This window comes from Pogona vitticeps, chromosome 2 (genome assembly GCF_051106095.1).
Source record: "Pogona vitticeps strain Pit_001003342236 chromosome 2, PviZW2.1, whole genome shotgun sequence".
NCBI classification, from domain to species: Eukaryota; Metazoa; Chordata; class Lepidosauria; order Squamata; family Agamidae; genus Pogona; species Pogona vitticeps.
In genome coordinates, this window is record NC_135784.1 from 115,428,923 (window position 1) to 115,443,795 (window position 14,873).

Sequence of the window (14,873 nt, forward strand, 5' to 3'; positions counted from 1 at the left end):
GCCTCTTTTCAGGGTTGTCTACGTAGAGAGTACTCAGAAGTGGTTTACCATTCCCTTTTTATGGGGGACCCCTGGGTCTCTGCAGCTTGCCCAAGGCTACACAGGCTCTCTCTTCAGAGATGCACAGAGGGGAATTGAACTCCTAACCTGTAGCTCCACAGGCAGATACTTAACTCACAGAGCTCTCCAGACAGCTGTAATGTTCCCTGATATATTTCTTTCAACTTGTAAGTAAAAATACAAAAGACCCGGGCATATGAAAGGAAAAACAATTCTAGCCAAGTCATATCCCAGCTGTGCTGTCAAGATAGAGATTTTGTTCATTTCCTCTACACATAAGGGAACAGTGAAAAAGTAAGGCTCACATCCATACCCATACACAAATCTGCCACTCTGCATGGTATAGTTCATTCTTACCACCGAAGAATCACATCACCTCATTCCCTTACTTGTACAGGTAGGCTTTCAATGTGAAATATTTCTTTTCCACTACAGCTTTTTTTCAGGGCTGCTTTAACCACAGCATTCTTGTGACATTTTTAGTATGCAAAAGTTATAGGTGCTTATCCCCTTAAAATATCATCTTTGAAGTTGCTATAGATTTTGTTTGAGGATATTTTAATTGGAAATTTCTAAGTGCAGGCATGTAAGCCTCCCTGCCTCAGAGAAAAAGAAACAGAAAGGGTTATTCATAATCATGGCAATTACATGTACGCAGGGCAGCAATAGATTATTGCTTAGGGGCCTATCCCTCTTGTGGAAGAGCAGTTGAGTCAATCTTTTCTTAGAGGCTGGTAATCTATGACCATCACCTACTTACATTCCATTTTGTGGTGGTCTTTAAATATTTCTATTTTAAGGCAGCCCATTACTGAAGAGAGCCTTCTATCTCTTAACTGCTATATCAATTGAGTGAGGTGATGCCTGAATTCAGCTTTAAATTAGAAATCACTTCATGTTCTCAGCCACTACAGTGACCAGTATCAGATGACCACTTCAATAAATATGAGTTCTAGTGAACCTTTGGAGTTGGTGAAATGACAAATAGCATGGCCTGTGGCCCTCTGGAGCTGATCAGTGGAGTAGCAACATTTCTGTCTCTGGAGATCTTCTAGAAGCTGGTGGATATTGCAGCCATCAGGAAAAAAATAATAATGGGGATTCGGTTCAGTGGAACAAAGGTACAGCCACACTGGGTAAATGCTAGCAACCATCCTGGGAAAACCTGCCTGAGGAACCTCCTCAGTGAGGAGGAAGTGAAGAGCGAAAGTGGAACTCTTTCGTTCAGTGCTGAAGTTCCAGGGGGAAAAATGACCATCTAGCCCCAAAAGGGAGTGGAAGGAGATCAGCCTGACACTCAAAGTTTCTTTCCCACTGCTTTGTGTTGGATAAAAGCTTGACCTGGGGAGTTCCTAATTCAGATTTCACAACAGCATGGACAAGGTAAGCTATACTTTCTCTTAGCATTAGCCCCCTATGTAGAATATGGGATCATTACAACCAGAGCTTTAAAGAGAGCAAAGCTTGGAAATAATGAATTGTAAATTCTGTAGTTGCTTGTAACAAATTACTTTTTTGTAACAATATGTATCTCAAACAGAACATAATGTGAGCTAGCTCGATGTATGTGCGCGCACACCCAAGTATCACAGTGGGGACTCTTTATTTAACTGTTGGAAATGGACCGGAAGTTAAGAATTTTCTTACACCTAACAAGAAAATTTCAGCCACTGTCAGACATCTTGGGGTGTCTATACTGCACAAGGACTAATATCTCATTGCTTTTATAGGGCATTTTAGAGCAATTTTAGTAAAACTAAATGCCATTTGCTTATCAAATCCTCTTGCTTCTTCCCTCTTCAAAAATATCAAGCCACTCAACAAAAAAAAACCTTGGCAATAGTAATGGTATCACAATACTGGGGATAGTTCTTTGTTACAAGGTGTATGGAAAATTACTTTCACAAATTAACTTCCCAAGCTCTGAGGCAGAGTGAGGTGGCTACCTCAGGTGGCAGATATTGGGATCTGAGGCTGCAGCTCCCTCTTCTATCATGTGCCTTGAGCCCCTTAAGTTTGTTTGCTGCCTTGAATTGTAAGGAGAACCCTATCTTGTTACCAATGTTGAAGAAAGATTTAACTGTCAGTTCAACTGGATAGGAAGGCAGTATCCTGTCATCTACCTCAGGCAGTATGGATTGGGGGGGGGGAATGTGCTGCTTCAGGCCTGAGGGTTAACCTCCATGGAAGGTTGGTGTAACAGGATTCCGAGATTATCTGTGGGCTTGTTAGAACATTTCAGGGTTTGTGTAACAGAGATTACAATCATCGCCATCAGCACTGAAACATACTCTTCACTAGATACCAACTATGATATATCAAGAGTTTGAAGAGAAATTATTTTGCTGGCAATATTCTAGTTAATTCATCTTTTTCACCTGACAATGAGACAGAAAGACATATTGAGATTGTTCCTCACTTCAGCACTTCCCTAAAACCTTAAAATACATACATTTGTTTAGGGGTACCTGCATGTAATAAATATAACACAAAAATGGGGCATCAGGTAGCCATTTTGCTAGGACACCCAATATTTGGGCGACAATCTATTATGCTTGAAATCCATTAGTAAGTCACAACTGGAGTAGACCCACTGAATTAGTGGGTGTTTGGTGAGTTAATTCCTTTGCAAATCCCATTAACTCAATGAGATTATTCTAATTGCAAAATAGTACTGGATTTCAGCCCATGGTTTTACTAGCTTATTCTTAAAAGCAATAACAAAGCATGCATACATGTTAGAGCAGCCCAGACTTCTCAGGTATTAAGATTTTTCCAAACTTCTTTGCAATGATAAAGCAGAACCAAGGGACTTACTTATTTCCATAGTCAATTTTGCATGTAACTTTTTGTTTCAGTTCTTTCAGCTCATCCTTTGGCAATGTCCCTGAGAGGAGCTGTGACCTCCACTCCATTAATTCGTACATCATAGATTGTACTTGCTGGAAGTGTTCCTTTTTGTTGGCCTGAAATGGATAGCATATTTCCTACATCAACTTATCTGAAATTTCCAGTGTCATTTGCTTCCTTCCAGAGGTTAAACTGCTATTGCATGGCATAGACAAGAATATTTTCATGGATGCCAAACCAGAATGGTCCTATAACTTTCAAGCCACAAATAATGCGGAAGTCAGAGAGCAATACAAATACATACAATATTTGTGACAAATATTTGATGCATTTTAGTTATACTTTAGAACAGCAATTCCTAGCTCTTCATTCCTTGGAATACTAGTTGTAGCTGGTCTTTTTAATACAGTACTGCTATCAAGCACAGATTTTACTCCGATAAGAGTGACAAAATCCAAAGGAAATACATAAACAAAAATTGTACTGATGCAGTTGGTAATCAATTTTTACTGCTATGCCTAAACACAAATAAAGAAAAACAACAATGCTGTAATTCATACTTCGAAAGCCTGACATCCCACCCAGGCTACTTCTTTGTCTTTCCAGCAGCATCACAGTTTTAGAGAGAGGACCAAACCAAAGAAAGAAATCTGTTCTTAGCATAAATACTCCCTCAAGTGGTAAAACAGTACAATTGTGAAAACCCATTAAAAGGAGAACCATATTATCAGGATTACCTCAAAAATATAAATAATGGCTTCCTTTCATGTCTGATTTGAGAGTCACACAAAACAAAACAGATCATAGTTGCTGGTGAGGAAACATTATAAAAGCAAGAGCCGCACATTTTTCTGAATGTATATTTTGGTCCTGGTAGACATTGATGGATCAAAGTAAAACAGGTGAAAGAGCAAAATGGACTGTGCAACATAAAAGGCTGCACAAGCTCAATCTTCACTATACAGAAAAATGAAGACTATCTTGTGTCTTCACAGGATAGGAAAGGTGGCAATATATCCATCAAAGTGAGTACTTTTTTTATAGCCTGAGAGTTTTATTTTGGTAGCAAATCCTTCAGTGGGATAATTCATCTTTCAAAAAAAGAAGCCACTGGATTTCTGATTTACACCCTTAACTTCAGTTTGCTTTAGGCAAAAAATGTTCATTGAATTATATAACTTTCCCCACATGTACCAATCATGGCACCTTAAAAAATAAAGACCATTTCTAGGTATTTCTAAGTATGAGGTTTCTGCTGAAGGTTTAACACACTGGCTACACACTGGCACTATCCTTTGGCACACAAAATTTGCTTCCCTCAGATTGGACAGCCTGTCACAACACATTAAAAACAGACAAGTTGTTTGCAAAGACATAATAGCAGCTTTCTCCCATAAGCAAAAGTACTACTTTAGAATTACAGGTGCTTTCCATCATCATCAGACAATGAACACTTGGATTATGCACTAAAGGTCAGTCAGAGATTAAAACAACACAAACTTCAAAACGGAATATGCAGGCAAATTTTTAACAATAGAACGCACACTTGTCACTACTGTAAAGTGATTGCTTCTTTATCTAGAACTCACAAAGCAGAGTTCTACTCATGAAATTACAGTAATAAAATACAGTAATAAAGAGCTTATTTATAACAAAGCCTACTGAATATGGATAACATGGTATCTACCCATGTCAATGTTTATTCTCCTGAAGTTACAACAAAAGAGTAACTTAAAGAACTTACCACATACAGTTGTTTCCAGATATTCCCCCATTCCCACAATGTACAGGTAACCTCTTGCACCAAAGGAATCTCAGCAGGGATTACATTGTTTGCATTTCTGAATGGAAAGAAAAATATAGGTTTATCCATTGAACGGGTGACCAGCCAAATCAAAACCAGCATTGCAAGCCACAGAACTGGGAGGCCTTAAAAATCAGGCCCCTTGAGCCTGACACATCTCCACTAAGACTCCAAAGACCGGAATTTTCTGGACCAGATTTATCCAAGTTCTAAGTCCCTTTACACTGGAGTCTTCCCATTTGCCAAGATGTGCTTGTCAGCACAACAGCAACTGAGAGAAAGGAGCCTGAGTGCTAAAGAACTGTCACTTTAAGGTTCTTCAAGAAAAGGGATCTTAGCAAATATTACATTATCTTCATATGTTACAAGATGGAATTCTTTAAGTCCTGAAAACATCTTATGGCCACTCTACATGCCTCCCACAGTTAGCTTGCTTTGTAGTGTGATTTGTCATTGGAAGGAAAGCATGAATTTTGTTTGCATGTATGACTGCTGAGTCAACAAGGTATGCCCGAGTCATGTCTCTGGGACACTAAAGGATTTCAGCTTCTAATATAACCCATGAGTTTGACCCTAAACCTAGGAGAGGTTGCCTAGCCAGTTGAATTCCAGGAGCAAGTTCTAGCTCTGAGCTGTCCAAGGTCCTTCAGCCTTTGAGTCAACACAGGAGCCCCAATGGCAGTGCATCTCCATCTTTAAAAAAAAAAATATGTCATGTGCTCTTTTGATAAACATATTTTCAAACCTGGCTGCTCCCAGTAATTTTAGCTGAATTTAAAATATCACAAGTAAAAACATATCAAAATATTTGTACATTTAGAAAGTAGGTTTTCTATTACATATGAAACAAGCTGCATACTAAGAAAGTAATAGATGTAATTTTCTACTTTAAAAATGATATCTGTATGTGTGTGTGTGTGTGTGTGTGTGTGTGTGTGTGTGTGTGTGTGTGTGTGTGTGTGTGTGTGTGTGTTTCCAAGCTACAAATACCTAATACGTTTTTAATGATGTACAGGAAAGAAAATGCCTAGTCAGCAGCTACTTGGGGTACATCTCTAGGCTTTTCCTTTTTGTGATAAGAATGAATTTCTGCAAGGGACCCTTTAAACCTTCCTTTATAGAAATTATTTAACCAAGCTAATCATTATTTTGTTCCCACAAGCAGCCCACCAATGTCCCTCAGGTCTCAGAAAACAGCCACCCTCCACTTTCTTGCCTCTGGGCATTTGATACCTCTGTAAACATAGGCAGTGGGTTTAGTTACCACACCACACAGCTGTTGACGGACTTCAGGTATCCATGTGATCGTTTCTAAAAGCTAACTGGCTATCAACACATCTTGAGGTAGCCAATCCTCTCAGTTAACTCTGTGTTACTCTGGCCAATCAGCTTTGTGGCATGACCTCAACATGTAGAGTAAAAACTATAGTCACAATCAAAATGAAGTATAGAATGGTGATTTGGTTGATCATAAGGCTCTCCTTTCTTGAGTTGCAGTTCTAACACAATTTGTTCTAGGTGGGTGTCACTTCAAAAATGAATTAAGATGCCTGTCAAACATACAGTACAGTAAAATAATTATCTGAATGTGATACCTTTTCTTTTCAACACCAGTGTCTTTGATGTGGATAAAAGATTTTGGAAATATTCCCTGTTGGAAGAAAATAATGCACACGTTATAGTTGAGGTAACATGTTCAGCAATATACCAAAAGGGCCAGGAATAGACATATGGAAGTACATACAAGCAGCTCTGGTGAAGTTTTATTCTGATGTAACAACAACTGCAACCCATTGGGTTACAAGTGGATGTCATCATTCACCAAAGAGAAATCAGATTCATAATTTAAGTCTCTCTTGCTGTGTCTATTTAGGCAGTGACAAAATCTGGACCTAACCTGTTGAATTCAACTATTATCACAATATTACAGGGTTTACTGAAAGAGCACTATCTACAAATATTATAGAAACTGTAAATTCAACAAGCAGTGTAGACCAGCTTCTTTCTATCTTCTTCAATCTCAGCTGTTGGATAGTTTTTGTCTTACATTGCTTAGAACTGTTCATCTTAAGAACCAAGTTCTGTGGCTCATACATTTAAATGTTCAGTACCCCATGGTCTTCTCTTAATAGGGTTGTGTTGCCAGGGATTTGAAAGACCTCTGTCTGAAACTGAGGTAACCACAACAAGTCACTAGGCAATATGAATAAATTGGCCGACCCATTATATGGTGGCCTTCTGACCAGCTGCCTGAGTGGGGTTTTTCAATGGATTGCTATACCTGACTGCTTTAAATGCGTTTGTGGTGTTGCTTTTGTTTACTGTCTTTCAGTGTGGTATTGTCTCTTTTTTTAGTATTTGTATACTGATTTTAGCATTAAATATTGTCTTTTAATGATTAAAGCTGCCTTGGGTCCTTCTTAAGGAGACTGTTGTTGTTGTTCTTTAGTTGTTAAGTCGTGTCTGACTCTTTGTGACCTCATGGACCAGAGCACACCAGGCCCTCCTGTCTTCCACTGCCTCCCAGAGTTGGGTCAAATTCATGGTAGCTTCAATGATATTGTCCAACCATCTCGTCCTCAGGGGCTTTTCCAGGGAGTCTTCCCATGAGATGGCCAAAATATTGGAGCCTCAGCTTCAGGATCTGTCCTTCCAGTGAGCACTCAGAGTCGATTTCCTTCAAAATTCATAGGTTTCTTCTCCTTGCAGTCCAGGGGACTCTCAAGAGCCACCTCCAGCACCACAATTCAAAAGCATCAATTCTTCAGCAGTCAGCCTTCTTTATGGTCTAGCTCCCACTTCCATACATCACTACTGGAAAAACCATAGCTTTGACTATGCGGACCTTTGTCGGCAATGTGATATCTCTGCTTTTTAAGATGATTTCTAGGTTTGTCATCACTTTCTTCCCAAGAAGCAGGGGTCTTTTGATTTTGCAACTGCTGTCACCATCTGCAGTGATCATGGAGCCCAAGAAAGTAAAATCTGTCACTGCCTCCATATCTTCCCCTGTGATTTGCCAGGAGATGATGGGACCAGTGGCTGTTATCTTTGTTTTTTTTTATGTGGAGCTTCAGACCATTTTTTGTGCTCTCCTCTTTCACCCTCATTAAGAGGTTCTTTAATTCCTCCTCACTTTCTGCCATCAGAGTGGTATCATCTACATATTGGAGATTCCAGATATTTCTTCTGGCAATCTTAACTCCGGCTTGGGATTCATCCAGTCCTGTCTTTCGCCTGATGTATTCTGCATATAAGTGAAATAAGCAGGGGGACAATATACAGCCTTGTCGTATTCCTTTCCCAATTTTGAACCAATCAGCTGTTCCATATCCAGTTCTAGCTGTTGCTTCCTGTCCCACATATAGATTTCTCAGGAGGCAAATAAGGTAGAAGGCACTCCCATTTCTTTAAGAACTCGCCATAGTTTGCTGTGGTCCTCACAGTCAAAGGCTTTTGCATAGTCAATGAAGCAGATGTTTTTCTGGAACTCTCTGGCCTTCTCCATAATCCAGCACACGTTAACAATTTGGTCTTGAGTTCCTCTGCCCCTTCAAAATCTAGCTTGTACTTCTGGGAGTTCTTGGTCCAGATACTGCTGAAACCTACCTTGTTGGATTTAGAGCATAACCTTGCTAGCGTGTGAAATGAGTGCAATTCTATGGTAGTTGGAGCATTATTTGGCACTGCTCTTCTTTGGGATTGGGATGTAGACTGATAGTTTCCAATCCTCTGGCCACTGCTGAGTTTTCCAAACTCGCTGGCATATTGAGTTTTGCTCCTTAACAGCTTCATCTTTTAAGATTTTAAATAGTTCAGCTGGAATGCCATCACCTCCACTGGCCTCGTTGTTAGCCATGCTTTCTAAGGCCCACTTGACTTCACTCTCCAGGATGTCTGGCTCAAGGTCAGCAACCACACGATCCGGGTTGTCCAGGACATCCAAATCTTTCTGATATAATTCCTCTGTGTATTCTTGCCACCTCTTCTTGATGTCTTCTGCTTCTGTGAGGTCCCTACCATTTTTGTCCTTTATCATGTCCATCTTTGCACAATATATTCCTTTAATAGCTCCAAATTTCTTGAACAGATCTCTGGATTTTCCCTTTCTATTATTTTCCTCTATTTCTTTGCACTGTTCATTTAAGAAGGCCCTCTTGTCTCTCCTTGCTATTCTTTGGAAGTCTGCATTCAATTTTCTGTAATTTTCCCTATCTCCCTTGCATTTTGTTTCCTTTCTCTTCTGTGCTATTTGTAATGCCTTGTTGGACAGCCATTTTGCTTTCTTGCATTTCCTTTTCTTTGGGATGGTTTTTGTTGTTGCCTTCTGTACAATGTTACAGGCCTCCATCCATAGTTCTTCAGGCACTCTGTCCACCAAATCGAGTTCCTTAAACCTGTTCTTCACTTCCACTGTGTATTCATAAGGGATTTGGTTTAGACTATACCTGACTAGCCCAGTGGTTTTTCCTAATTTCTTCAGTTTCAGCTTGAGTTTTGCTATAAGAAGCTGATGATCAGAGCCACAATCAGCTCCAGGTCTTGTTTTTACTGACTGTATAGAGCTTCTCCATCTTTGGCTGCAGAGAACATAATCAATCTGATTTCGGTATTGACCATCATATGATGTCCATGTATAGAGTCGCCTCTTGTGTTGTTGGAAAAGAATGTTTGTGATGACCAGTTTGTTCTCTTGACAAAACTCTATTATCCTTTGCCCTGCTTCGTTTTGAACTCCAAGGCCAAACTTCCCTCTTGTTCCGTTTATCTCTTGACTCCCTACTTTAGCATTCCAATCCCCTATAATGAGAAGAACATCTTTCTTTGGTGTCAGTTCTAGAAGGTGTTGTAATTTTTCTTAGAATTGGTCAATTTCAGCCTCTTCAGCATTGGTTGTTGGTGCATAAACGTGGATTACTGTGATATTGAAAGGTCTGCCTTGGATTCGTACTGAAAAAATTCCATCACTTTGAGATTGTATCCCAGTACAGCTTTTCCCACTCTTTTGTTGACTATGAGGGCTACTCCATTCCTTCTACAGGATTCTTAAGGAGATATATTGGTTAAAACTATTTTAAATAAATAAATAAGCAAAGGTAACAAAGGAATGAACAAACGAACAAATCTGACTCTAAAGCAAAGAGGAGTGATGTTGATTTTTGGAACTACAACTGCCCAGACCTCCTACTAGCATGACTATGGTCATCATGTGTGGCATGTTCTGAGAGATGAAGTACCATTTTCACCTTTTCTTTAAAGATGTAGCTAGTAGCTGTGGGCTCTTTTGCTAATTTTTTTCTAACAGTTTGAAGTGCTACCTCTTAAAAACAGTTTTATAGGATTTCACTCTGCACCAGGACTGGAGGCTTAATATTTTTCTACTGTGTTGTAATATTACTAATACCACTCATGGTCTCTCTCTGTCTCTGTCTCTGTCTCTCTCTCTCTCTCTCTCTCTCTCTCTCTCTCACACACACACACACACACACACACACACAAAGAGAGTTTTAAAATATCTTCATTGATAACAAAGGTGTTTTTTTTCCCCCTAAGCTAACGGGGGGGGGGGGAATTATTGGCTACAACACTGGTGAAGAAGAAAATATTAAACTTCCTCTACCCTTTTTGCAAGGAAGATCCTGATAAAAATTGGACCTTCCTGTAAATAAAATAGTATAAATAGAATTTTAAAATAGAATACTGACAAAGCTGCCAGTTGGATCCTTAAAGTAACACTTTACAGAATAAAATGAGACAGAGAAAGGAGATCAACAAGGCTATGGTCACATCTAAAAATAAATACATGAAGTATAAAACAAAAATGAAGCTGAGCCAGTGAAGGCAGCAATACAGAAACATAAAATAATTTGAATGATATGCAAGGGAGTAGAGGGATATTATCCGGAAAAACTAAGAAATTTATCCTGCAAAGCTCAAGCAGTGCTAGACAGACATTGATCAATCAACAAGACATTTTCAGAGCACAAAAGAAAACATCTTAACAATACTGTATGTACAACTTTTTAATGCTATGTTATTGCTATTATCACTATCATCTCATGTTTTGTAAGCAATGTAATGGCTGCTCCACTACTATTTTCATTGTGAAAACAGAATAAGCAAACTAAGTGTCGAACACAAATATCTTGCATATCGGCAGGCTTTTAAAACTGAGAGTTCCAGGTGGATACAACACCATAATGACAAAGGTCAAGGCCTGTTTTCAAAAGCAGTTTCTAAGCATAGAACCATTAAGGTACCTTTCAAATGTTTTACCAGATATCATCAAAGTCCTGGTAACACACCATTTTGAGTCAACAGGAAAGGAAGGCTTGTAGCCTTTCTATTTCACTGTGAAATCCTGACCAAATCACTCCTTTAAGCATAACGAACAAAATGTAATTTTTGGTAAGCATTTCTGTAACCTTCCAATCAGTTTTGAAAGCCAACAGTAGTGTCATATATATACCAGATAGATAGATAGATAGATAGATAGATAGATAGATAGATAGATAGATAGATAGATAGATAGATAGATAGATAGATAGATAGATAGATAGATAGATAGATAGATAGATAGATAGATAGATAGATAGATAGATAGATAGTTAGTTAGTTAGTTAGTTAGTTAGTTAGTTAGATAGTTAGTTAGTTACCGACATTGACAGAAATGTTCTGAACCTAAGGATCAAAAAGAGGCCCAGTCAAAATTGGAACAATTTCTAGCTTGGCTGCATCAACAGAGTGCAGAGAGTGCAAGAAATACAGGAAGTTGATCAAGGAACAGAAAATTAGCCATAGTCTTTAGTGAGTTGATTTGAATAGGTAGAATACACTATTTTTACTTGTTGCAATGTTATAGACTGACTATTTCTTCTCCCTGCAGCCCCAACCCCTGGCTCCCCAAAAGCTGATCCAAAGGGGCTGGGGGACCTTATTGAACATCATGGAACGTGGCGTAGGAAGGTGGAGGTGAAATTGATGAAAACTGCCCCACTCCCACCCCTGAGATCCTTCAGTGAGTCTTTTCTATGAACAAAAGGGACATTCTAATTCTCCTACAGTTGTTTGCTTTTTTGTGTGTAATTTTACCCTCTAGGCTACTTTGAGGATTCTTAATGACATGCCAAGTTTAAAATGCTAAACAGAAATCTAAGGGCGAAATCCTGGCTAACCAAGAGGGCTGTGGACTGGCTAAGCTGATACTAAACCAGCTGAGACTCTGATGAATCCAATCCCCTTCCTGCCTAGGCCTGCTGGAAATTATTTAGGATTACCCTGATCCTGGCCTAATATTGCACCAACTTACAGTCTGAGCTAAGAGGGGCATGGGTCTGGCATCACCTGGCTTTTCCCTTGTGCCTCTCCTTCTCTGCCCCCCACTCCTTTTTTGCTCTTCTGCCATCTCAGTCACCACAGCAGTTGTGGTGGTATACCTGAGATGACCCAGGGTTAAAGGGTTTTGCACTGGCACATAAGCCTTCTGTTCATCCCAAAGCCACTACAGCCAATGTACTCTTGAGTTTGGATTCCACTCTATTAAGTCAGTAAGTGAAATTTAACACTGCTGATTGCACTGAGCAGCATTTTGGACTAGGAAATGAAGACAAAGTTTCAAAGGCTAAGGGTTTCTGTCAACCTAATGAGTTTTCGATTTTCCCTTTTCTACAGCAGACTCCCACACACCATGCCACTGCCTCCCTTTGAAAATCTCTTCAGTAGTTTTCTGTGAGGCAATGGGGCTTCCTCTTGAGAAACGCTGGGTATCTTTAAAAGCCAATTAAAAACTTGGATGTTTATTCAGGCCTTCCCTCCAGTCAATACTTGATTCTTTCTTTTTATTCTTTCTTTCTTTATTCTTTACTCTATTTTTCTGGTATGTAAATTGTTATTCGAAGATTCATGTAATATTTTTGTGTTATTTTATTAGTTGTCTACGTTATCTTGGAAGCCACCTAGAGTGGTCGTATAGACCAGATGGGCAGGATACAAATCGAATCAAATCAAATCAAATAAATAAATAAATAAACAAACAAACAAACATAAGTCTATGACATTTGAGCTCATATAACTACCTGGATGTGGCCACAGAAATTGGTTTTGGTTACATCTGCTTTGCAGAAACAGCTTCATATTTTTCTGTCATAATAAAACATAGGGCAGATCCAAATCCATTCATTTCCCCGCTGAGATACTACCCACCCAGACAGAGTCGGCCCACAAACCTATGTGTCTCAGATGCATACATAGGCTTCTGCTGTAAGTCGCTGAACTTCTCAGGCTTAACTGCCATAAGTTTTTAAAGGAAATGACCAGCTGTTAAAATATCAAGTTACAGAAGAGATAAATATGATAATGGCAATAAACATGAACTCACCTCTATTCCTTTATGTCTTACAAGATATCCTTTGTACCAATCTAAAATTCAAAGCAGAATATTGTATGTTTTTGAATATCCAATGTGTGTACATTTCTGTTTTTGATTTTTTTTTCTAAAGAAGCTCTTAAGTATAATAATTGTATATTATTAAGAGATTGGACAGCCTCAGATGCTGTTTGGTTCAAAATGAGAAAGCTCGTTGAGACTTTAAAGGGTGGATCACAATCTATCTGTCGATTCTTAAAGAAGGTTGGCCTGTTTCTTTGCTCAAATACAGGAATATCTTCACTGTGAACAGAGTATACATATTTGTGAGGAAATCCTGAAAAATTAGGTGAATTCATATCAGCTGCTTAAAAAGCAATCCCCCTTTTAAAATGAGGCTTTGAAACTGAAAAACTTTATTCAGTCCTTGGTCACTTCTGGTTTTAGCAGAAAGGGGTGATATAATCTTTGCAGCCCATGGTGCCAGATTGTAGTAAGTAGTATATATTTAAAGGAATTTAAGGGTTCCAGACTCTTTGCAGTCACCTCAGAAAAGCTGAAAGGGTGTGCAAGTCCCAGTTTTTCGTAAGCTCAAATCTATACCAAAAACAATGGTTTATTTTCTCACAAACCACTTTTTAAAAAATCTCATTGCTCCAGTATCCGATTCTATAGAGAAATGTCATTTGTCTAAAAATCAGGAGTGAAAACTATCAACTCTCACTCTGGAAAGCCAAAGAGGGGCAGGGGTGTAGCGCATGAATACCAGGATCACAAGTCATATTGGACTGGATATTTTGGGTCCTCCAGGGCCAAATAATAATAATAATTCTGTGCCATCAAGTCAATTCTGATTTATGGCAACTCTTTCCAGGATTTTCTAGGTGGAGAGTACTCGGAAGTATTCTCTTTTTCTGGGGTGCCTCAGGACTGTGCCCAAGGCCACACAGGCTGGCTCTACTCACAAGGAGGCACAGTGGGGAATTGAACTCCCAACCTCTGACTCTGCAGCCAGTTGCCACTGGGCTATCCAGTAGCCCCACGCCTTTAATCTCTTTTGATTTCTCTCCCTCAATCTTCCTTTAAAACCATAAGTACAATATACAATAAATATATGGGTTATATAATACATGAATAGATCAATTCTAAACAAATATTAAATTTCAGCCATGAAATATATGAAGAAGTACTTCTTTTTTTCTGCCCTGCATCTCCCATCACTAAGCTTTATTGGGCAAATCTGGGTTCTAACATTACAAAATCTTCCTCTAACCTCTTTCTCCATACCATGCATATTTTTATATGCCCCTATCATTTCCTAACTTGCCTTTTCTCTAAACAAATGTTTCACGATCTCTCTGGCATTGTTATAAACACCTTGGGGGGCTTATGTTGATTCAAACAATTGAGGCTTGAGATGGGTAGATTACAGTATTTCTTTTCTACTGGCTGATTTTTTCTTGCTCTGAGTAAAGAAAGCCTCTATGTTTTGTCCAATTCTCAGCTCCAGAGGTACAACAAGCATCCTTTTCAGAGGTTTGTTTTGCCTCGTAGGCCTGTCGGACTGGACTAGAGCTTACCAATGGGAGCCACAATTGCTTTGACAACCATTTCCTAGAGGCAAAAGCCACCTGAGTCTAAGCATAGCTTCACTGACAGCAGCAAGGGCATGGCAGGCCTACAGAAACTCTCCCATACTAGGCAACCAAATACTCTCTGCTATGGGGGTGGGGGAGAGGAATAAAGAATTTCTCTCAGTTATTGGTATTAACCCTTGAGTCTAGCCACAGGCTA

The 14,873-nt window shown here is 39.2% G+C and overlaps 1 protein-coding gene across 2 annotated transcripts in view; it reads right to left on the reverse strand.

Moving 5' to 3' along the window:
- The window catches only part of DOCK2 (dedicator of cytokinesis 2), a 386,088-nt gene that overhangs the window by 340,758 nt on the left and 30,457 nt on the right, over positions 1-14,873 (reverse strand). For both annotated transcript variants that reach the window (XM_072990261.2, XM_020780495.3), the window contains exons 3-6: positions 13,092-13,132; positions 6,310-6,365; positions 4,655-4,751; positions 2,878-3,026 (exon numbers count right to left, since the gene is read on the reverse strand). In XM_072990261.2, the coding sequence (XP_072846362.2) occupies positions 2,878-3,026; positions 4,655-4,751; positions 6,310-6,365; positions 13,092-13,132 (343 nt within the window). The remainder of the gene's footprint in view (positions 1-2,877; positions 3,027-4,654; positions 4,752-6,309; positions 6,366-13,091; positions 13,133-14,873) is intronic.